The sequence below is a fragment of the Scyliorhinus canicula genome, chromosome 2 (genome assembly GCF_902713615.1).
Source record: "Scyliorhinus canicula chromosome 2, sScyCan1.1, whole genome shotgun sequence".
NCBI classification, from domain to species: Eukaryota; Metazoa; Chordata; class Chondrichthyes; order Carcharhiniformes; family Scyliorhinidae; genus Scyliorhinus; species Scyliorhinus canicula.
This window is the reverse complement of record NC_052147.1, coordinates 94,989,658-95,013,679: the sequence shown is the minus strand read 5'-3', so window position 1 is coordinate 95,013,679 and position 24,022 is coordinate 94,989,658. Positions and strand designations below refer to the sequence as shown.

The window sequence follows — 24,022 nt, the reverse complement described above, 5'->3', positions numbered from 1 at the left end:
AAAAGGACATTTACTTCTGACATCTGGGCCGGGATTCTCCCCTACCCAGCGGGGCGGGGAGTCCCGGCGTGACGGAGTGGCGTGAACCACTCCGTTGTTGGGCTGCCCCAAAGGTGCGGACGTCTCAGCACCTTTAGGGGCTAAGCCCTAACATTGAGGGCCTTTGGCGCCATGCCAGCCAGGGCCGAAGGGACTTTGTCCGCGCATGCGCCTGAGCGTCAGCAGCTGCTGACGTCATCCCCGCGCATGCACAGGGGAGGGGGTCACTTCCGCCTCCGCCGTGGTGAAGACTATGGCGAAGGCGGAAGGAAAAGAGTGCCCCCACGGCACAGGCCGGCCTGCCGATCGGTGGGCCCCGACTGCGGGCCAGGCCACTGTGGGGGCATCCCCCGCGGCCAGATCGCCCCTCGACCCCCCCCCCAGGACCCCGGAGACCGCCTGCGCACCTGCTCCCGCCGGTAAGGTAGGTGGTTTGATCCACGCCGGCGGGAGAGGCTTGACAGCGGCGGGACTTTGGCCCATCGTGGGCCGGAGAATCACTTGGGGGGAGGGGGGCCTCTGACCGGCGTGGAGCGATTCCCGCCCCCGCCGAATCTCCAGTGCCGGACAATTCGGGACACGGCAGGGGCGGGTTTAACGCCGGCCCCCGGCGATTCTCCGACCCGGCGGGGGGTCGGAGAATCCCGCCCCTTGTCTTTCTGTTCTGTTTCTCACAGTCAGCAAGCTGCTGGGATTGTAGCAGCTATCAGGATGATGATCAATCATGCGCTGCTTGCGACTCTATCGGGTGAAATTGAAACAGTGCTTGCAATTCTATTGGATAAGTTTAAAAGAAGCAGCTTCAGGGATTGGATCGCGTTCAACTGGGGTGGGCAATTGATTTTTGAACGTTGTATAATTATTGTGCTCGGCTTTTTGTTCGGTAGAACAGGTCTTTGCTGATATCCAGTCTGTTCTCCGTGTACACGTAACAAGCTTGATTAAATAGCCATCATGTCCCGGTTGTGGTGTTTTTGTTTCTCTCTGGATTGAGCTGAGCCACAGGGAATAACCCCACGTGGAAGAACTCAATACACAGGTCTTGAAACCGCTCCTACACCAAGTAGGAGGAGGAGCTGGGGATGGCGATGGTGGAGGGATTATGGTGCGATTATGGTATGATGGTTAATGCCTTAACCTCATGCGTGAGGCTGATTCAATTAAAAGTGGTGCTCAGGGCACACTTAACAAAGGCGAGGATGAACCGGCTGTTTGAGGGGGTGAAGGATAGCTCGGAACCGTGCGGGAACGGCCCAGCTATCATGTTCATATGTTCGGGTCCTACCCAAAGTTGGAGAAATTTTGGGGTTCGTTTTATTCTTTGTAAAATGTTAATACCTCAAAAATGTTAATAAAAAAGCTATTAAGAAAGAAAAAGTGCCAGGCAATAATAATCTTCAATAATAGTCTATTTAGTGGAAGGGTCGAGAACCAGACAATATGGATTTAAGGTGAGTGGTTCGGGAACCAAAGATAACATGAGGAAAAATAATTTTGTGCCATGAGAAGTTACAATCCTTTTTAAAAAATTAATTCATTGGAACTTATGCAACAACTGACAGAGAAGTACAGCTGCAATAGTTCTTGGCATGGGAGGGGGCGTCTGGCTTAAGTTCTAGAAACTTCTGATGCAAGGCTCTTGTCTTTGACAGCTTGACCACATCTCTGAGAAGTTATAAAGTAGAGATTTTTGCATGCAATTGAGCAATCCTCGCCTCGTTTGCAGTTGTAATATCCTTGGAAAGTACCAAACCCAGCAGCAACATATGAGTTTTGTCTGCTGCCTGCTAAATATGACTGGAGTACTCTGTCACAACGGGGGTTTTTCAGAGCACCGTTTCAACAAAAGGGAAGTCTCATTTATCATATGAATTTGCAAATTAAGAACAGGAATAGGTCACTCGGTCCCTCGAGCCTGCTCTGCCATTCAATAAGATCATTGCTGATCTGATTGTAATCTTAATACCACATCCCTGTCTATCCGCAATAATCTTTCACCCACAGATTAATCGAGAATCTATCTAGCTCTGCCTTAAAAATATTCAAAGACTCTGCTTCCTAGTTCTAGATATTCTCTCCAAATCCACCCTGTCAAGACCCCCCACGATCTTAAAAGTTTCAATCAAGTCACCTCTTACTCTTCTAAACTCTAGTGGATACAAACTTAAACTCTCCAGCCTTTCTTCATAAGAGAACCTGTACATTCCAGGTTTTAATTTGGTAAATCTTCTTTGAACGGCTTCTAAAGAATTTACATCTTTCCTTCAATAAGGAGACCATTACTGTACACAGGACGGCAGATGTGATTTCACTTCAGTGTCCTGTACAACTGAAGCATACTCTCCCTACTTTCAATTCCCTATAGAATCATAGAATTCCTACAGTGCAGAAGGAGGCCATTCAGCCCATTGAGTCTGCACCGACCTCTGAAATAGCATTCTACCTAGGAAACCTTCTCTGCCCTATCCCCAGAACCTCACCTCACCTATACATCCCTGGACACTAAGGGGCAATTTTTTAGCATGGCCAATCTATCTAACCCGCACATCTTTGGACTGCAGGAGAAAACCGGAGCATCCGGAGGAAACCCATGTAGACACGGAGATAACGTGCAAACTCCCCAGTCACTCAAGGCTGGAATAGAACCCGGGTCCCTGGCACATTGAGAGAGCATTGCTAACCACTGTATCACTGTGCCACCATGTAAGATAATAAGTTTCTTTTATATTCTTCCTGCCAAAATGGAACATTTCATATTTTCCCACATTATACTCCATTTGCCAGATCTTTACCCACTTACGTAACTTATTTGTGCCCCTTTGAAGTTCCCTTGTGTGCTCTTCATAATTTACTTTCCTACCTACCTCTGTGTCGTCAGCAGGTTTTGCCACCATGCCTCCAGTCCTTTCATTCAAAGTCATTTATATAAGCTGTAAAAAGTTGAGGTCCCAGCATTGATCCCTGTGGTACACCACTCATTACACCCTGCCAACCACGAAAAGACCCTTTTATGTCAACTCTCTGTTTCCTGTTATTTCGCCAATCTTCTATCCATGTCCATAGGAGATGGGGCCATGCATCCCCTCGAGCCTGTACTGCCATTTAATGTGAACAGGTGCCGGAATGTGGCGACTGGGTGCTTTTCACAGGAACTTCATTAAAGCCTACTTGTAACAATAAGTGATTATTATTATTATTAACTCCATATACCTGTCTTGGGTCATATCCCTTAATATCTTGGCTTAACAAAAATCGATCTGTCTCAGATTTAAAATTAACAACTGTTCTCGCTTCAACTGCAGTTTGTGGGAGAGAGTTCCAAACCTCTACCACCCTTTGCATGAAGAAGTGCTTCCTAACATCCTCCTGAATGCTTTCTGGTGGCACTGTTCTCCTCGTTGGTGGTGGACCTACTGTCAATGTGGGGGCTGGAGAGTAGGGTCGTTTCTGCGATCTACGGTAGGATTATGGAGGAGGACAAGGAGTCCATGGAAGGGATTAAGGCCAAGTGAGAGGAAGAGTTGGGGGGGTGTTGGAAGAAGAATTATGATGCGAAATGCTGCCAAGGGTTAACGCCTCGATCTTGTGTGAGAGGCTGGGGTGATTTAATTAAAAGTGGTGTATAGGGCGCAATTCATGAAGGTGAGGATGAGTCGGCTGTTGGAGTGGGTGGAGGATAGCTGCGAACGATGTGGGAGGGGTACAGCCAATCATGTCCATATGTTACGTTCCTGCCCAAAGTTGGAGACATTTTGGGGGTTGTTTTTCAGCACCATGTCGAGGTTCTGCATGTAAATTTGGTGCCGGATTCTCTGGAGAACATATTCAAGGTGTCAGACATATCAGAGCTGTAGATGGGTGCGGGGCAGATGTTTTAGCTTTCGCCTCGTTCATTACTCACAGGTGATTTGTGATGCAGAACAAGATCAGCAGCGCGGGTTCAATTCAAGTACAGCCTCCCTGAACAGGCGCCGGAATGTGCGACTTTTCACAGTAACTTCATTGAAGCCTACTTGTGACAATAAGCGATTATTATTATTATTATTATTCTGTTGGGTGGAGGTTCGCTTCTGCCCCCTGTGCCTTGGCATGGCTGGGGAATCTAATGGAATTCCAGTATTTGGAGAGGTGCAATTTGCTCTGAGAGGTGCAGATGAGGGGTTCCACCAGAGATGGTATTTGTTTGTCTTGCATTTTGGGGATCTGGTTGCTGTCATGGGGTGTTGTGTGTGTGTGTGTGGGGGGGGGGGGGGGGGGGGGGGGGTGATGTTGGCGGTGGGTTTGTAGATTGTAAAAATGTCAAAATGTCAAAAAGTTTAATAAAATATTTTTATTTTTTAAAAATCTCTCCTGAATGGTCTAGCACTAATCTTTTGACTGTGCCCTCTATTTTAGAATCTCCAACCAGTGGAAACAGTTTATCTTCATCTACGCTATCTTTCCCTGTTAATATATTGAATGCTTCCATCAGATTAGCCCTTAACATTCTAAATTCTAGCAAAAGCAGGCCTAATTTGTGTAATCTCCCCTCGTAACTTAACTCCTATAAGTCCAGGTATCATTTTTGTAAACCTACATTGCATTCCTTCCTAAGGTGCCCATAACTGTTCACAGTACTCCAAGTGGGGGTCTAACCAGGGGTTTGTGTAGCTGCACCATAACTTCTTGTGTTTTTATACTCCAATCCTTTAGATATAAAGGCAAGCATTCCATTCGCCTTTTTAATTATTTTAAGGAACTATGCACCTGAACCCCTAAATCTCTTTGGACACCCACTGTACTTCACCGCTTCCCATTTAGAAAGTACTCTGCTCTATCATTTTGTGGTCTAAAATGGATAACCTCACACTTGCATACATTGAATTCCATTTGCCAAAATTTTGTCCATTCCTCTAGTCTGTCAATATCTCCTTGCAATTTTACCATCTAGACCAGTGTTTTTCAAACTTTTTTCCGGGACCCATTTTTACCAATGGAAATAGTTTATCTTTGGGACCCATGCCAGCCGACCTTCAGGACCCACGCTGGCCGACCTTCGCAACCCACGCTGACCGACATTTGCAACCCATGCCGGCTGACTTTGGCAACCCACCATTTTCTCTTACCTTGTTTGCTGCTGACAAAATGGAGGAATTGCAATCGTGCCCAAAGCACGTGGTGGCGACGTTTGGAGGCCGTGACCGGCTCTCTGCCTCGCTCAGGCAGGAAGATTACATAGAATTAAAAAAAATATATTCTGCATCTCCGATTACGCAAATTTGCGGTCTTCAGCCGCAGCAGCCGGCTTTTATATTCAATTTTTATTTTTTTTGTCAATTGTAACAATGTTGTTGCACACAGCACGTTTAGTCAAAGAGACCAAAGCCCATGTCATTGTCAGACTCTTCATATTCTTCCTGTTTCTTCTCTTCCTTTTTGTCTTCAGCAGCAACGGGGGCAGCGGTGGAAACAACTGCTGCAGCAGCTGGAGCACGATGTCCAGCACCAACGTTGCAGATCAGACTATTGACGTCAATATTACATAGATATAGAATTTACAGTGCAGAAGGAGGCCATTCGGCCCATCGAGTCTGCACCGGCTCCTGGAATGAGCACCGTATCCAAGGTTAACACCTCCACCCAATCCCCATAACCCAGTAACCCCACCCAACACTAAGGGCAATTTTGGACACTAAGGGCAATTTATCATGGCCAATCCACCTAACCTGCACATCTTTGGACTGTGGGAGGAAACCGGAGCACCCGGAGGAAACCCACGCACACACGGGGAGGATGTGCAGACTCCGCACAGACAGTGACCCAAGTCGGAATCGAACCTGGGACCCTGGAACTGTGAAGCGATTGTGCTAACCACAATGCTACCGTGCTGCCCCTTAGCCAATGCCTTGACAAACAGACTAGGCCAGAAAGGCTCAATGGTCACACCAGCTGTTTTAATCAGGGCATTGAATTTGCCTTCGGTGACAGTGACCTCATCATCGTGCAGGATGAGCACGCTGCAGATACAGGCGAGTTCCGAGATGGAGGCCATGGCGCTGGATCTCTGCGGGTGGGTCTGATGGTGCTAGTCTCCATGGGGAAACTCGGCCTTAGCTTCGGTCAGAAGAACCGAGCACTTCCGAACCATGCAGAGCGAGCAGCAGTCAGCTTTTAACGTTGTCGGCTGCGAGCGGCCTTTTTACAATATAAAAAAAATGCGGCCGCACTGCGCATGTGTGCCCGATCATTGGTGCGCAAGCGCACTGATGATCAGGCACGCATGCGCAGTGCAGCCACATCTTTTTTATATGTTCGTGGCCATTTTGAAGGCCGCTCGCAGTCGGCATGGTTAAAAGCCGACTGCTGCAGCTGTTGCGCGCGGATTTGCACGATCGGGAGCACCGCTAAGGACGGCTCCGCGACCCTACCGACACCCGCCCGTGACCCAGCCCATGGGTCGCGCCCCCGAATTTGACAATTCCTGATCCAGACTGTCTACAATGCCACCTAACTTTGTGTCATCAGCAAATTTGGATATATGACTTTCTATGCCATCATTCAAGAACTAATGAATGATGTGAATAATTGTTACCCCAACACAGATCCCTGTGGTACAGCACTAGTTACCTCCTGCCAATTAGAGCACTCGTCCATTATCCCCACTCTGTTCTCTGCCACTCAACCAATCTCCTAACCATGTCAATAATTTGCCCTCAACTCCATGGGCTTCCATCTCAGTTAATAGTCTCTTAAGTGGGATTTTATCAAATGCCTTCTGGAAGTCCATATAAATAACATCCACAGTCATTCCCCTGTCCACTACCTGAGTCACCTCTTCAAAAAGTTCAGTAAGATTAGTCAGGCATGACCTTCTCTTCACGAATCCATGCTGGCTCTCCTCGATTAACCAAAATTTTTACAAGTGTTCCATTACTCCATCCTTAATTATAGACGCCACCAATTTCCCCACCACAGATATTAGGCTGACTGGTCTGTAATTCTCTTATTTCCCCCTTTCACCATTTAAAAAAGTGTAGTGATATGTGCAATTTTCCAATCCAGAGGGACTACTCCTGAATCTCGGGAACTCTGAAAGTTTATAAAAGCAAATTACTGCAGATGCTGGAATCTCAAACAAAAGTAGAAAATACTGGACAATCTCAGCTGGTCTAACAACACATCTAAGCTTTGACAAAGAGTTATCCAGACTCAAAACGTTAGCTCCCTTGTCTGTGAAAGATTATAATTAGGGCATCTACAATGTGTGTTCCCTACTTCCTTCAAACACCCTCGGACGGAAACTGTCAGGTCCTGGAGATTTGTCACTCTTTAGTTCCATTAACTTCCTCGTTACTGATGCTGTACTTACATTAATTGTATTAAGTCTCAGTCCTCTTTTGACTATTAATTTTTCCAGATTTTTTGTTATCCCCTACACCATGAGCTTTTATTTACCGCAATAATTTTTGATGTGGCACTTTATCAAATGCCTTCTGAAAATCTAAGTACAGTACATCCACCGGTTCCTCTTTATCCACAGCGCATGTGACTCTTTCAAAGAACTCCAATAAATTGGTTAAAAGTGATGATAAACACCTATCATTATGAAGTGCTTCCGAGAAGTTGGTCTTGATTCACCATCAACTCCATTCTCCCAGAATGCCTCAATCCACCTCAACCGGTCCACAGTAGACACTATCTCCCTGGCTCTACATTCATCCCTGGAGCATCTCGACAACAAGGACTGCTACATCAGACTCCTATTCATTGGCCTCAGCTCTGCCTTCAACACCATAATCCCAGCCAAACTCATTATAAAACTTCAAAACCTAGGACTTGACTCCTGCATACTTAGCCCCCTACTATACTCCCTATACAGACATGACTGTGAGACAAAATTTGGCTCCAACTCCATCTGCAAGTTTATTGATGACGGGCAGCACGGTAACACAAGTGGATAGCACTGTGGCTTCACAGCGCCAGGGTCCCAGGTCCGATTCCCCGCTGGTTCACTGTCTGTGCGGAGGCTGCACGTTCTCCCCGTGTCTGCGTGGGTTTCCTCTGGGTGCTCCGGTTTCCTCCCACAGCCCAAAGATGTGCATGTTAGGTGGATTGGCCATGATAAATTGCCCTTAGTGACCAAAAAGGTTGGGTGGGGTTATTGGGTTATGGGGATGGGGTGGAAGTGAGGGCTTAAGTGGGTCGGTGCAGACTCGATGGGTCGGTGCAGACTCGATGGGCCGAATAGCCTCCTTCTGCACTGTATGTTCTTTGTTCTATATTCTATGTTCTATAACCGTAGTGGGTTGGATCTCATGCAAAGATGAGCCAGAGAACAAGAGAGAGATAGAGAACCTAGTGGCATTGTGTAACAACAACAATCAATGTCAGTATAACCAAGGAGCTGGTCATTCACTTCAGGAAGCGAAGTAACGTACACATTCCTGCCTGCATCAATGGTGCCGAGGTGGAGATGTTTGACATCTTCAAATTCCTAGGTGTGTACATCACCAACATTCTGTCCTGGTTCACCTACATCGACACTAGGACCAAAAAAGCACAACAGCACCTCTAGTTCCTCAGGAAACTAAGGAAATTTGGCATGTACACATTGACAGATGCACCACAGAAAGCATCCTGTCTGGCTGCATCACAGCCTGGTATCGCAACTGCTCGGCCTAAGACCCTCAGAAACTATAGAGAGTCGTGACCATAGCCCAGGGGTGGGCAAACTACGGCCCGCGGGCCGCATGCGGCCCGCCAAAGGTATTTCTGCGGCCCACCAAGTCATTAAAAAAAAAAAAAATGTTTAAAAAAAAAATTTTTTTTTTTTTAAAGGTTAATGGGGGGGGGGGGGGGGGGGGCGGGGGGGGGGGGCTGTTGGGTTACTTACTGGTATAGGGTGGACACGTTGACTTGAGTAGGATGATCATTGCTCGGCACAACGTCGAGGGCCGAAGGGCCTGTTCTGTGCTGTACTGTTCTATGTTCTATATGAGGCGCCCAGAATCATAACCGGGTGAAGTAATTATTTTACTTAATATACTATGCGGCCCTTTGTGAATTGTGAATTTCTGAATGTGGCCCTTGCACGGAAAAGTTTGCCCACCCCTGCCATAGCCCAATCCATCACGCAAACCCGCCTCCCATCCACTGACTGTCTACACCTCCCGCTGCCTTGGGAAAGCGGGCAGCATAATCAAAGACCACTCCCACCCAGGTTATTCTCTCTTTCAACCTCTTCCATCGGGCAGGAGATTCAAAAGCAACTTCTTCCCCGCTGTTGCTGGACTCTTGAATGACCCTCTTATGGACTGAACTGATCTCACCACGCATCCTCTCTACTGAGTAGCATTACACTCCGTATGCTTCACCTGATGTCTACGTCTTACATTGTGTATTTATTGTATGTCCTATGTTTTTCATGTATGGAACGATCGGTTTGGACTTTATGCAGAACAATACTTTTCGCTGTACCCCCTCAGTACACGTGACAATAAATCTAAATGTATTTCCCTTTGACAAAACCATGCTGACTCTGCCAGATTTCCTTGAATTTTTCCAAGTACCCTGCCACAATATTTTTAATAATAATCCTCATATTGAGGTTAACAGCTCTGTGAATTTGGCTTACCTTAAAAGTGAATCCAGCCTTAATACGATTCTGGATGGTTTCATTGTCAGCCTGTCGGCCACATAGGACAGCATACCTGAAATACAAGGGCACCATGTCAAGTGCACTGAAAAAGACATAACATGCCTTTCTCTTCGCTTGGTTCACCCTGTGCCTTTCCTTGACCTGGATTCAGTTTGCTCATTTGTAGAATGTGCACATTTGGAGGGGTTGATAATCAACATGAGAGAAACTCAAGATACTCAAACAGATTCCACGCTTTTTGCATAGTTAACCTAGACTCCAATTATGAACATAAAGTTTAGGAGGAGACAGAGCCAGTTGATCCATGAAAGCTCATCCCTCCATGATCCAGCAGACTGTTTCAATAATTTACCACTGTAAAAGAAAATATATGTTTTGAAACTATTTCTCACCAATCATGTTCCTGTCCCTGGTTCAATATTGCAGAGGTTATATTTCTTATTTTGTATACCTCGTGAGTTCTTCTTGAATAATCTTCTTTCAAAGTTGTAGATCTTAAGCTTTTCTTATTTTTCCACCTAGCCGCTCCTCAATACATCTCGAAGCAGACAGCTTTCCTCTGCACTGTTTCCAAACATGTATATTTTCTTTGCACCAAAGAGAGCAGATACAACATAATGCATCAAGAGTTGCTATGAGGGAAATTACCCTTTCACCTAGATTTCAATATGTGTAAAATGCCTTCAGGAAAGTATTGCCCTACAGTACGGTTTGTCCTGTCCTTAACCTTTGTGTATAATCAGTGTAATTTTACACGTGTGTGACATTCTGAAATGAATAGAATATGAAACTATCAAGCATAGTCAAGCATAGTCTAAAACTGTCAGACATCCCAACATTCGAGAGAACAGGCTGACTTTCCAGATTTTTTCCCAGTTGGAAAAACGACAAAGCCAAATGTCCAGAAAGTGGAAGAAGGGCAATGCCCTTGGCAGTGTGAAAACATGCCCTCACAAAAGGAATACAAATAAAACCAGAAAAAAGCTGTTGGGAACGAATTTGATTTCTCAAAGTTGAAACCACCATAAGTTGGCTGGAAAAATACATTTTACAGATCTGGAGAGGGAGCATCTAATCATCCGTGTTAAGAACATACATTATGCGGATTTCTTATAGCAGGAGTTCAGTTGCCAATACCAAACAAGCATTTGATAAAGACTTTTTGGTGCCAAACCAAAATAACAGAGTTTTGTTTTAACACAAGCGACAGACACCAGTCACAGTACATTTGTGGGCAGATAAAGCAAAACAATTACTGGTAAGAGAAGTTACATTTCACAACAACCTATTGCAGAGGAGAGCATTATGCAAAGATTATACTTATGCCAGAATAAGAAATGATTTCCAATTCACTGGAAACCAATTGAAGTTAAATTTGTATGATTCAATGTTTTTTAAATGGTAGTTATGAGATGCTAAATTAAAAACTATAGTTTAAGAGTCATTAGGCATTAAAGTATCATTACCTTTTTAAATGTATGATTAGAATTTTCAAAAGGGAATCATTAACTCAGATCACTTCTGATCTAATCAGGTGACAATTAGTGGGGTCAAAGATGCAAACAGCTACAATTCTGAAAGACTATCATTTAAAACCATACTGCATATAATGCTGGCAGAGTTTTTAGGCAACCATTTTTCAGACAAGGGTAAAATATGGTGACAAAAGTAGGTCGAATACTAGTGTTCAAAACTTAAATAAAGACAATTACAACGGTATGAAGACAGAGCTGGTTACACTGAATTGGGAAATTAGTTTAAAGGATAGGACAGTAGAGTCGCAGTATCAAACATTTAAGGAGATATTTCAGAACACTCAGCAAAGAAAGAAAGACTCTAGGAGGGTTTTGTTTGCAGTAGAATACTTAAGTTGGAGTTTGGTGACTGATCAAATTTAAGGGTTAATTTCTATCTAAAGTCTAGTCTTTCCTTAATTTATAATTAACTAAAGGTTGCTGTTTGGGTTGGAATGAGAAAAGCAAGAGGAGCGAACGTTCATCAGGGACCATCAGAGCCACCGATAGCAGCTTTCGGAGGTAACATTACAGTTCAGAAAGTGGCATGCTTCCAATAGAAACAGCTGATTGGTAAATGAGACCTGCAGAGTACTTTCTTATGTTTTAAAGTATAATACTTTAGCTTAAGGTAGGGCCTTTCAGTTACAGCAGAAGTGTTTTGAAACAAAAAAAGATCCCTAGCTTAGTTAAATTCTCTTTAAGGGAGTAACTAGCTTAATCTATTTTAGAGGAGTCATTGCAGGAGACTTCAGACCCGTGGTGTGCTCCTCTTGCATATTGTGGGAAATAGGGACACTTGCAGTGTCCCCGATGGCCATGTGTGCAGGACGTGTGTCCAGCTTTGGCTACTGGCTAACAGCATTTCGGAGCTGGAGTTGCAGGTGGACTCATTGTAGAGCATCCACGATGCTGAGAACCTTGTTGATAGCATGTTTAGCAAGGTGGTCACACTGCAGGTGAGAATTGATCAGGCAGAAAGGGAATGGTGACAGAAAAGAAAAGGGCTTAGGAAAAAAAAATGCAGGAGTCCCGTTTGGTGATTCCTCTGTCAAACTGCTTTGGATACTGTTGGGGAGAATCGCCTCGGAGGTGAAAGCAGCAACAGCCAAGTTCATGGCACGGGCTCTGCTGCACAGAAGTGGAGGAGGAAAACGAGCAGCAGGGCTATAGAGATAGGGGATTCAATACTAAAGTGTACAGGCAGCTGCTTCTGTGGCCGCAGACATGAATCCAGGATGATGTGTTGCTTCCTGATGCCAGAATCAGGGATGTCACAAAGCGGCTGCAGGACATTCTGGAGGGGGAGGGTGAACTGTCAGTGGTCATGGTACACATAGGTACTAATTACATAGGTAAACAAATGGATGAGATCTGCAAGCTGAATATAGGAAGTTCGGAGATAAAATTAAAATGCAGGATCTCAAATGTAGTAATCTCAGGATTACTCCCAGTGCCATGCACTAGGAGAGCAGGAACAACAGGACAGGTCAGATAAATACATGGCTGGAGCAATGGTGTACCAGGGAGGGATTTACATTCCTGAGGCATTGGGCTGGTTCTGGGAAAAGTGGGACCCATACTATCTGGACGGGTTGCACCTGCGCAGAGTTGGGACAAACATCTTTGCGGGGGCCTTTTCGAGTTCTGTTGGGGAGGTTTTAAACTATTAAGGTAGTGAGATCGAAACCCAAGGTAGGCTTAGCTGGGTCAGATTCAGATCAGGAAACAGGTGGTAGAACATTAGTTAATGATGTAGTCAGCAATTCGGAAAGTCAAAAGAAACAATATTTTTAGCTTAAGGTAGGGCTTAAAAAGTGTCCAACAAAGGAAATTGATGAGGTTGAACTATTTATACTTCAATGCAAGTAGTATTACAAACAAGGCAGATGAACTAAGGACATATATATAGACACATGGCAGCAGGATGTCATTGCTATAAAGGATGGGCAAAATTGGCAGCTCAATATCCCTGGATATAGAGTTTTCAAGCAGGATAGAGGGTGCCAATAAAGGAGCAGGGGTAGCATTATTGGTTAAAGGATCAAATACAGTTGTGAGAAGGGATAATGTACTAATAAGAAAGGTTGTAGCACTATTTAAGAAAGGCTGTAGGGATATGCCAGGGAGCTACAGGCCAGTGAATCTCATCTCAGTGGTGGGGAAACTAATGGAGAAAATTCTGAAGGAGAGAATCTATCTCCACTTGGAGAAGCAAGGTTTGATCAGGAATAGTCAGCATGGCTTTGTCGGATGGATTTCATCAAAGCATTTGACAAGATCCCACATGGGAGACTTCTAAAGGCGGCAAATGCACATGGTATACAGGGGAACTTGATTCAAAGTGGATTCAAAGCTGGCTGAGCTGTAGGAAACAGAGGGTGATGACTGATGGCTTCTTTAGAGACTGCAGGCCAGTGGCCAGTGACGTACCACAGCTATCTGTGCTGGCTCCCCTATTATTCGTCATTTATATAAATGACTCAGATGACAATGTGGCGTGTTTGTAAATAGATCTCAGAAGCAGAAGTGCAGGTTAATAGGGTGGTGACGAAGTCATATGATACACTTGCCTTTATCAATTGTGGCATAGATTACCCTTTGGGAAGGGTGGTACTGCTGCTGTCACCTGGACACCCTGGCAGTGTCACCTGGATGCTAACCTGGCAGTACCAAGGTTCCCAGGTGGCACTGGCAGGGGAACTGTTAGGGTACCAGGTTGGCACTGCCAAGGTGCCAAGCTGGCATTTTGCACATGCGGCACCCAGGATGGAGCTCACGATAGTCACAAAAAACTCAACACTGCAGACAGTCTCAACCAGTGTGTTTCAAACTTTTTCCCAGGTCTAACTTTTACCAACCGGTTGACCTTTGGGACCTATGCTGACATTCACGATCCATGTTAGCTGACATTTGCGACCCAAGCCGGCCGACCTTCATGACCCATGCTGGCCGACTTTCTCGACCCACGTCTGTCTAACTTTGTGACGCACCATTATTGCTCAACTTTAATTCAACAATCGTCTTCGAACTTGCTATGATTCGTCTTCAAATGCCTTTGAAGTTTTGAGGGTTTTAAACTTTCACTTGTCAGTACTTCTCTCCATATAACAAACATGGGCTTTGCATCCTGATTTGCACTGGCAAAATTAACAGTCCTACATCTCAAGAAATCATCTTTCTCCTGCTTTGCTCCCGATTTCAATTTCTTCTTAATTGTTTGCTCACCAGTGGCCCTGGAGCTCTGGATACAGCTCACACCAGCTCTGCTTTGTCCTGCCATGGGCTCTCCCGAGGAGCACTCTCCAGCAGATTCAGTTATGTATTCCTGGTCTGTTTGTATCTCTGGCCCTCTCTTCATTACAAAATGATCCATCTTCAGTTCTTCAAACAGTCCTGTTGCTTGCTTGCTTGGCAACTACAAAACTAAGGAATCTCTTCTCTGTGATTTCATGCCCAGAGCACATGATGTTAGTGTACAGGGCATGTGACCTTCTCTCTGCTGCTGCTTCTGGTGAAAGGACTCCATTGATTTTTAAAAATCTGGTCCTGGGACAGCGCAATGTCAGAAGGAGGCCCTACTGGCCCCTGGTCCTGCGCACTGCTAGATCCAGCTGAGGGAGCACGCATGTTCAGGATGGCCGGCATTCTTGAAAGCAGGTGATGACCATTTTTAAAAGCCAAATGGCCGTTGGGCACTTCTTCCCACGATCAGGAGCGCTGCGACCGATCACTCCGCGACCCTCCCGCAGGTTGCGACCTTGAGTTTGAAAATTACTGGTATAGAGGACTACAGAAAGCACAGAGATCATGTTTTAAAAAAGGAAACCTAAGAGAGGGCAGGAAAAAATATTAGCAAACAAGTTTAAGGAAAACCCAAAGATGTTTTACCAGTACATAATGAGCAAAAGGATATTTAAGGAAAAAGTGGAACCTATCAAAGATGAAGAAGGCAACTTGTGTGAAGATGCAGAGGATATGGGAAGACTTTAAACAAATTTCTTATCTCTGTATTGACAAAGGAAAGGGACAATGTGGATATAGTAACCCAAGAGGAGCAGTGTAAAATATTGGATAAAATAATCATAACGAGAGGAAGTGCTCAAAGTGTTATAGGAGTCAGAATTTTTGAAAGTGGATAAGTCACCACCAGGGCTGGATGGATTGTTTCCTAGGATGTTAAAGGAGGTCAGGGAGGAAATAGCAGATGCTCTGTGGATTATTTTCCAATCTTCACTAGGCACAGGGGAGCTGCCGGATGATTGGAGGACTGCAAATGTGGTTCCGCTGTTTAAAAAAGGGTACGAAGGAAATGCCAAACAATTAGAGGCCGGTTAGTCTTACTTTGGTGGTGGGTAAATTGTTAAATTCAACCCTGAGAGATCAGATAAACTTGGAAAGGCGTGCACTAGTCCGTGATATTCAGCATGGCTTTTTTAAGGGATGATCATTCCGTACAAATTTGATTGAATTCTTTGAGGAAATGACGAGGAGGATTGATGAGGGTACTGCATTGGTCTAAAGGGCTGGAAATCTCCGGTCGTTGTGATTCATTTTCCCCATTGGTAGTGCACTCATGCCCATGGGTTTCCCAGCAGTGTGGGGTGGCTTCAATGGGAAATACCATTGACAGGCGACGGGAAGAATTCCGCCGCAGTGAAAGGCGCGCGGCCAAGAAGCATGCGGCTGGAGGACTGCAGAATCCAGCCCATGGATTTTGGTAAAGCATTTGACAAGGTCCCACATGGCAGACTGTCCAAAAAAGTAAAAGCCCATGGATACAGGGTAATGTGGCAAAGTGGATCCAAAGTTGGCTGAGTAACAGGAAACAAAGCTCGATGGCTGTCCTTGCAAATGGAAAACTGTTTCAAGTGGTGTTCCGCAGGGCTCGGTATTGGGACCCCTGCTGTGTGTTTTATATATTAAAGATTTGGACCATGATTAGAAAATCTGCAGACGACACAAAAATTGCCCTTGTAGTGGATAGTTTAGATGATAGCTGGAAGCTCCAAAATAATATAGATGAGTCGGTGGAGTGAGCAGGAAAGTGTGAGATAATGAATTTCGGGAGGTCAAATAGTGAAAGGCAATACACAATAAACGGGAATATATTGAATGGATAGATGAAGTGAGAGATCTTGGCGTGCATGTGCACTGGTGAGGTCACAACAGTAGTATTGTGCACAGTTTTGGTCACCACATTATAGGAACAACGTAATTGGTCTGGAGAGAGTGCAGAGGAGATTTATTAGAATGTTGCTAGGTCTGGAGAATTGTAGCTACGGGGGGAGATTGAGGTTCTTTTCCTTGGAACAGAGAAGGCTGAGGGGTAACATGATTGAGGTATACAAAACTGTGAGGGGTAGAGATGAAGTAGACAGGAGGAATATGTTTCCCTTGGCAGAGTGTTCAAAAACCAGGGGTCATAGATTCAAGCTAAGTGGTAGAAAGATTAGAAGACATGTGAGTAAAAACCTTCTTCCGCAGAGGATAGTAGTGTTTTGAATTCGCTGCCTGAGTTGGTGGTAGCTGCAGAGACCCTAAACTCTTTTTAAAAGTACCTGGATCTGCTGTAAGCTACACAGCTATGGGCAGTGTGCAGGAAGATGGGACTAGAAAGGGCACCTGGATGTCTTTGGGTTGGCATGGACATGGGCCAAATGGTCCCCTTCTGTGTTTTATCATTCCTATGGTTCTATGGAAAGGGATGCAACACCCATGGCTAATTAAGTAAGTTAAAGATATTATCAAATACACAAGAACACAAGACTTAGGAGCAGGAGTGGTCTATTTGGCCCCTTGAGTCTATTCCACCATTCGTTAAGATCATGGCTGACCTGATTGTGGTCTCAACTCCACCCTCCAGTCTGCCCTCCACTCCATAACTGTGGATTCCCTTGTCGGTCAAAAATCCATCCACCTCAGCCTTTAATATATTCGATTCCCAGCCCCTACTGTTCTCTGGAGAAGGGAGTAGTAGGGGCCAAATGGCCGACTCCTGCTTCAAATTTGGATGTTCGTTTGCACATAACTCTGGGGGAAAGTTCAGTTGCAACTGACTAGCCACAATTCTTCAAACATTTAAAGCAAAAGATTTGCTTTTCTCCTACTCACCCTGCCCTGTTCTATTTTCCAAACTTATTGCAAATTAGAGACATACTTAAATGACTAAGCGGCTTTGCCATAAGATATATGCCAAGTATAGAATATGATGTATGATGGAAACTACTGAAAGTTCAATTACTGTCTTTATTGTATTATGTAGTCTCCATATATATATACATTGTATAGTGAAATGACGTACACTAATAGCCTACCCTTCGTACAATTAATTTATTAATTAAACTGATGTTTGAATTTTAAATTAACAGAACATTTATTGAAATTAATAGAAAATGACTGAAGTATCAATAAATTATATAGGGAATGTATAAAATACATACACGAGATCAAGAAATTAAGACACAATAATGATACATCTGTACTAAAACATGCACAAATTATACTGTGAATCATCTGATACCACAATGTTACGAGAAACATAATTTGAATATTAAAGAGGTTATGTTTAAACAGGAATGTCAGAGCTCTGCTTAGAATTACTACAAACCAAAATACCAAACATATAACAGAACACCACTCTGCTTGCAGAAACATATGTGGAAGGATTTGGGATGTTCATCAAGCCAAAAAATAATGGTTGCAAAGTACAGATGCAGAAAAAGTGAACACAGAACAACTAAAATGAATGTTAGAAGCTGTACGAAAAGAAAGTGACATTACCAGCAAACATTCAAATTCCAGTTGGAATATAAAAGATGTTGGGGGAATGGAAATTCCAAGACAATGCAGAACAAATTTACCAGGTTGTTCTCTTTTTCTTAAATGCATTTTATTACAAACATAGAGAAAAAAAGGTTACAACACATAAACAATCCGTGAAGGCTTCCCAACAATCAACAATACAGTTTATACAAATTTTTTTCACTCCCCCCCACCCCACGAAGAACAACTCCTTAAACATGGTCACAAACATCCCCCACTTTGCCTCAAACCCCTCTGCTGAACCCCTTAGCTCGTACTTTATTTTTTCCAGCTGCAGAAAGTCATACAAGTCACCCAATCAGGCTGCAACTCCCGGTGGCGTTGCTGAAGAAAAATGGCAAAGATCAAAGTGCTTTTTATCTCTTTCAGAGCAGTGCTAGAGGACTATGTCCTTGTTGAATTTGGCAATGAGGGTGGCTTGCAGGCTGACATCCAAATTCCTGCTGGCCTCTGACCAACTGCCTTAATCGGCCTCTGAATTACCTCAACGAACTACTTGCCGCTTTGTGGGCGGTGATTGTTTCACCCCCAATCTAGCCTCCAGGAAACTGACTTCGGTCTGGGATGGTTCTGGCAAACTGGTGGCGTGAAACAATGCAAATATTTGCCTCTGTTCTCATCCCCATATCAACCTATATTTTTATAGCACCTTTAATGTAATGAAAAGACCCAAGGCGTTTTACAAGAGCACTATAAAACAAAGTACGATGCCAAGCCACATAAAGAGGTGTTAGATCAGAGGTCTGAACAGCTGTGTCAAAGAGGTAGATTTTAAGAAATATCTTAAAGAGGGAAAGCTAGGTCGAGGGACAGAGAGATCTAGGGAGGGAATTCCAGAGTTTGGGGTCTTGGAAACTGAAGGCGCGACAACCATAGGTGGAACAATTATGACTGGGAATGCCAAGAGACCAGAATTACAAGGGTAACTACGAGGCTTGTAGGGTTGGAGAAGATTACAGAGATGGGACGAGAAAGGGCATGAAGGGATTTGAAAACAAGAATGGGAATTTTAAAATCAAGTTGTTGCGTGACTGGGAGACAGTGTAGGTCAATGAGCACTGGGTGGTAGGGGAATGGGGCTGCTGGTTAAGACATTGACATTGTGTTTTAGATGACCTCAAGTTTATGGAAAGTAGAATGTGAGGTCAGATGGGAACGCACTGGAATACTGGGGTTTAGAGAAAATGGAGTCAGCTGATTATCTGGCACTGGGGAGATTGTGAGTGATGTTATGGATTTGGAAATAGGCGGTCATAGAGATGGCATGATTATGAGGTTGGAAGCTCATCTCAGGATCAAATTTGACACCTGTCATGATTCTGCCTGGAGCCAGCATAGACAGTGTTCAAAGGGCCTCAACTGGTATGTGTGTCTCCAGGGGTGAGTTTGGAACGGCAGTTTAGATAATAATGGTTTATGGAGGAGAAGCAGATTATAAACAATTGGGAAGGTCCTTGAAATTCCCAGACAGTCAAATACACAGAAGGTATAATCAAAGAACAAAAGTATAATTGCCCAGATCCTGAAAAACCAGAGAGGCAATTATCATCTAGCAGTCTCAGAAGGTAAACAGGCCAGTCTCCAGCCACAAAGCCTGAAGGCAAGGTTTACAGCAAAATAAGTTCTAGGTCTTAGTGCCAAAGCAGTGCAGAAAACCTTTGTAACAAGTTTTAAAAATCATCGCTGGACCAGGAATAAGGTGGTTCCCAGATTTGAGTATCATCCCTGTATTGTGTGATAACTATAGCTGATTATTCAATTTGGATGTTGTTTGAGGAACAGGGGAAGCCTTACAGAGTTCAGATATCAAAGTTATAGTTTGTAAACAGGGTATCTTCAATAGAAGGCTGCCATCTCCAGTAGAACCCCTCAAATGCCTCTTACCTTTCTCGAGATATAAAATTTCATAAGATCCACTAGCAACACTGAGGCACTGGGTGGAAAAGCTGACCTCCACACCTGCCTTTGAGCAATCAGCAAGGCGAAGGCCAAGACATCTGCCCTTGCCCCAGTCTGCAGCTGTGGCAGGTCTGACACCCCAAATAGAAACTGTATGTTTAATAATTCATACATCTTAAATTGCGTGAGAGCAGAGCAGTCCAGTTTGTGTGCATTTGTTTTTGCTTTACTTAAAAAATAGACTTTACTAATTGTTACCCAATGACTGGGCTATTTTTTTTCTGGGGTTTCACTTGGCTCGTCACACCAAAACAAAATAAAACTCTACATCCCCATGAACTGGTGTTCCAAGTTGCTCGCAGATAACACGAGCGTGCTTCATGACAGAAAATTGGGTCTTCATGTCCGGAATTTTAAAAAGGCTTAATTCCTTGGGTGTAGGGAATTTTTGACTTTTGAACTCAATGAGAGAGAAACAAATGGAATCAAGTAAGAACTTGTTATATTAAGTAAGAATGCTGCAGAAAAATGGCTCGTCATCCGACCCAATCTTATCCGGACATGGACAAAGAAACAGGCTAAATTTTGAAAATTCTACCTAAAACTAAATTGAGAGAATTGGCAGATAAATGGGAAGTAGTCTTGTCTACAGGAGCTAAGAAGGCTGAAATAATTGAAAACCTAGTAACGCATTTAAATATATGAGAAGAGTTAGCCAGACCCAAAATTTCGAGAAGTGAGGATTTTGAATAAGTGAAGCTTCAATTACAAAGAGATGTAGACATTAAGAAGTGGGAGATGCAGGAAAACGGGAGAGAGCGTTTCACCAGAAACAAGAGAGTGAGAGAGAGTTTAAAAGGGAAATAGAGAGTTGCACGGGAGGAAAGAGAGAAAGAGAGAGAGACTTCCAACTTCACATATTGGTGGCAGCAACTGAAAGGCTAGAGCAGACGGAGTAAGATGTTTCTACAAGGGAACCTGGTGGCGAACCTAGTGTTCCGATATGTACAAGCTCCACCAAAATCCGATGAGAGAGATGCTGAAACATTTTTTGTGCTTTTGAGAAAATAGCTAAACAGATGAGATTGCCCGAAGATGTAAGTTTATCCGCTTCGGTAACAAAAATAGGAAGGCAGACTATTATTTGAATGAGTGTAAATTAATAATAAGAATAATATGGTCACAAGTAGATGTACATTAACACTGCAATGAAGTTACTGTTATTGGGTTATGGGGGTAGAGTGGAAGTGTGGGCTTAAGTGGGTCGGTGCAGACTCGATAGACCGAATGGCCTCCTTCTGCACTGTACGTTCTATGCTCTATGTACTGTGAAAATTCCCAAGTCGCCATTTTCCAGCGTCTGTTCAGGTACACTGAGGGAGAATTCTGAATGTCCAATTGACATAACATGCAAGTCTTTTGGGACTTGTGGGAGGAAAGCGGAGCACCCGGAGGAAACCCACGCAGACATGAGGAGAACGTGCAGACTCAGCACAGACTGAACCCGGGTCCCTGGTGCTGTAAAGCAACAGTGCTAACCACTGTGCTACTGCGCCACCTATCAAAATGACTTTGTCTCGAGTCACCTGTAAATTGAGAGAGGTGGATACTTGGTGACACCTTGGTGTGCTCCTGCATCAGTCGCTAAAAGCAAGCACGAAGGTACAGCAGGCAGTAAAGAAAGCAAATGATGTAGAGGGGTACAATGGGGTGGAATTACAAACATAGGGAGCGATCTGCAAATGTCTTGATGCAGTAATCATACAATTTTAAATTCTATTCATTTTTTGCTCAGCCATGAAATGAAGCCTTCTAAATTTTTTTTTAAAGCCTTTGGGGACTGAAATAATTCTCCATTATCCTGCCCCCCATCCCACACTCCTTCCCTTCCTTGGCACCTTATTGTGATGTTATGCAGTTTCCTTACATTCTTCAAAAAAGGGAACAATTGCACAAGCACAATCAAAAACTGGACAGAGCCCGAACACCACTAGACGGGACCAGACAAAAATGGGAGGACGAACTGGGGACAGAGGTGGGATAGGGACTCTGGAGTGAAGCACTGGGCAGGGTGAGCTCCACCTCCTCCTGTGCAAGCCTAAGCCTAATTCAGCTCAAAGTGGAGCACCGAGCGCACCTGACCAGAACCCGAATGAGCAGGTTCTTCTCGGAGGTGGAGGACAAATGTGAACGGTGCCAGAGGGGCCCAGCCAACCACACCCACATGTTTTGGGCTTGCCCCAAGCTTGCTGGGTTCTGGACAGCCTTCTCCGAAGCAATGTCCGAGGTTGTGGGGGTGAGGGTGAAGCCATGCCTAATAGAGGCAATCTTCGGGGTATCGGAGCAGCCAGAACTACACATGGGGAAGGGGGCCAATGCCCTTGCTTTCGCTTCCCTAATCGCACGCCGGAGAATCCTGCTAGGTTGGCGATCGGCAGCACCACCCAAAGCTGCAGACTGGCCCGCTGACCTCTCGGAATTTTTCCACCTGGAGAAGATTAAGTATGCCATCCGAGGGTCGGAGGAAGCCTTCCTGGATACTTGGGGGCAGTTCGTTGGCCTGTTCCAAAACCTGTCCGAGGCCAGCAACGAGGAGTAAGCCAGGGAACAAAAAAAGATGACGAACCAAAGGACTGCGCAACCGGGAGGGGGGGGGGAAGAGAGGGGGAAATCACAAGAGAAGAGGAACAGTGCTGAAACCAATGGGGGTGTGGGGGAGAAGGAAGGAGAGGATATCATAGACTGATCCAGAGGGCAGCAAAATATACATACAGTTAGTCAAATGAAGGACAAAACAAACCTTTCTGTAAAATAAAGCATATTAGCGCGGGCAAGAAAAATGTAATGTATATAAGTAACAACTGTTTATAAATATGAGAAAAGCCAATAAAAAGATTGGAAAAAAAATACATATTTCTACAGCAGCTTTCACAACCATAAAATATGTCAAAATGGTTTACATCCAATGAAGCACTTTTGAAGTGCAGTCACCTTTGGGATGTAGGAAACACAGTAGCTCTATTTGTGCACAGCTAGCTCCCACTAAAAGCAATAAGAGCAGAAAGTCATTTTCAAAGTGAAGTTGGTTGAGGAATAAATATTGGGGGAGGAACTCTTCTTCATTAAAATAGGACTTTGGAATTGATTGTGCTCTTCTGCGAGGGCAGTCTAGGTTGAATACCTAGATAGTGCCTCTGACAGTGCAGCACTCCCTTAGTATGGCACTGGAATATCAGCCTGCATTTTGTGCTCAAGTCTCTAAAGTGGAGCTTGAATCTACGAACTTTTGACCCAGAGGTTAGTGTGCTATTAACTGAGCCATAACTGACACAATACTTGGTGACATAGCAAATCAGGATTGAACAGAAATTCAGCCCACCAGGTTTATGATGATCCCTGATGTGTCCTTGGTAGAATGAACACTTTCATGTATTTAAGATTCAGCATAAGCTACAGAACAACTTTATTAAAAGTAACATGTAAGCAGTAGGAACAAACAACACGTTTTGCTAACCGCCTGCGGCGCACGTACATTTTGGGTCATTAGAAGCCTCACGTACCCAGCCGCAGTTGACAGTAAAACATTTGATGAACTTTTGACTGTGGTGGGGCAACATTTTAACTCAACCCATCAGGGATAATGCAACGTTACCGGTTTAAGACTGCAGAAAGGACCCCTGGAAAATCCCTTGCTGAGTTCTTATCCCGGCTGCGCAGGATTGCAGAGTACTTCGAATATGGTGACACTTTGTCGAAGATGTTATGAGACAGTTTGGTTTGCGGCATCAACAATGTGGCCACCCAGAGGAAACCGTTAGCCAAGCTGACATTGACTTTTTAAAACAGGCCATCCAGATAGTGTTGTCCTAAGAGAGCGCAGAACAGGAGCTACCGTGAATGGAGGTGCATGCCTTGGGTCACGCCCCGTTCCGATAAAAGTGTCTTCCCTGTACTCCTGCCGTATTTTGGGCGGGACGCAATAAGGACCCATGCCGGTGACCATCAGACATTCCTCCCCAAAGCGAACCTTCCCCAGAACCAATGGATGAGGAGCTGTGTTGGTGTAGGGCTTGTGGATGCCGGTCCTGGCCGGGTCGGAGGGGCAGTC

The 24,022-nt window shown here is 44.5% G+C and overlaps 2 protein-coding genes across 2 annotated transcripts in view; both read right to left on the bottom strand.

Moving 5' to 3' along the window:
- Positions 1–24,022, bottom strand: part of rmdn3 (regulator of microtubule dynamics 3) — a 411,523-nt gene that overhangs the window by 90,201 nt on the left and 297,300 nt on the right. Inside the window, exon 7 of the mRNA XM_038783476.1 lies at positions 9,653–9,728. Within this exon, the coding sequence (XP_038639404.1) occupies positions 9,653–9,728 (76 nt within the window). The remainder of the gene's footprint in view (positions 1–9,652; positions 9,729–24,022) is intronic.
- LOC119956338 (60S acidic ribosomal protein P1-like) lies at positions 5,385–6,070 on the bottom strand. The gene is made up of 2 exons (XM_038783487.1): positions 5,916–6,070; positions 5,385–5,559 (listed from the first exon to the last, which is right to left on the bottom strand). The coding sequence occupies exons 1-2, from the start codon at positions 6,068–6,070 to the stop codon at positions 5,385–5,387; spliced, it is 330 nt and encodes a 109-aa protein (XP_038639415.1).

Bases quoted from the DNA above. Each gene is read 5' to 3' on its own strand.
- LOC119956338 (XM_038783487.1), bottom strand. From the start codon at position 6,070: ATGGCCTCCATCTCGGAACTCGCCTGTATCTGCAGCGTGCTCATCCTG. The intron at 5,560-5,915 runs TAAGGGGCAGCA...TCTATATCTATG, and splicing joins CTGTTTGTCAAGGCATTGGC to TAATATTGACGTCAATAGTC.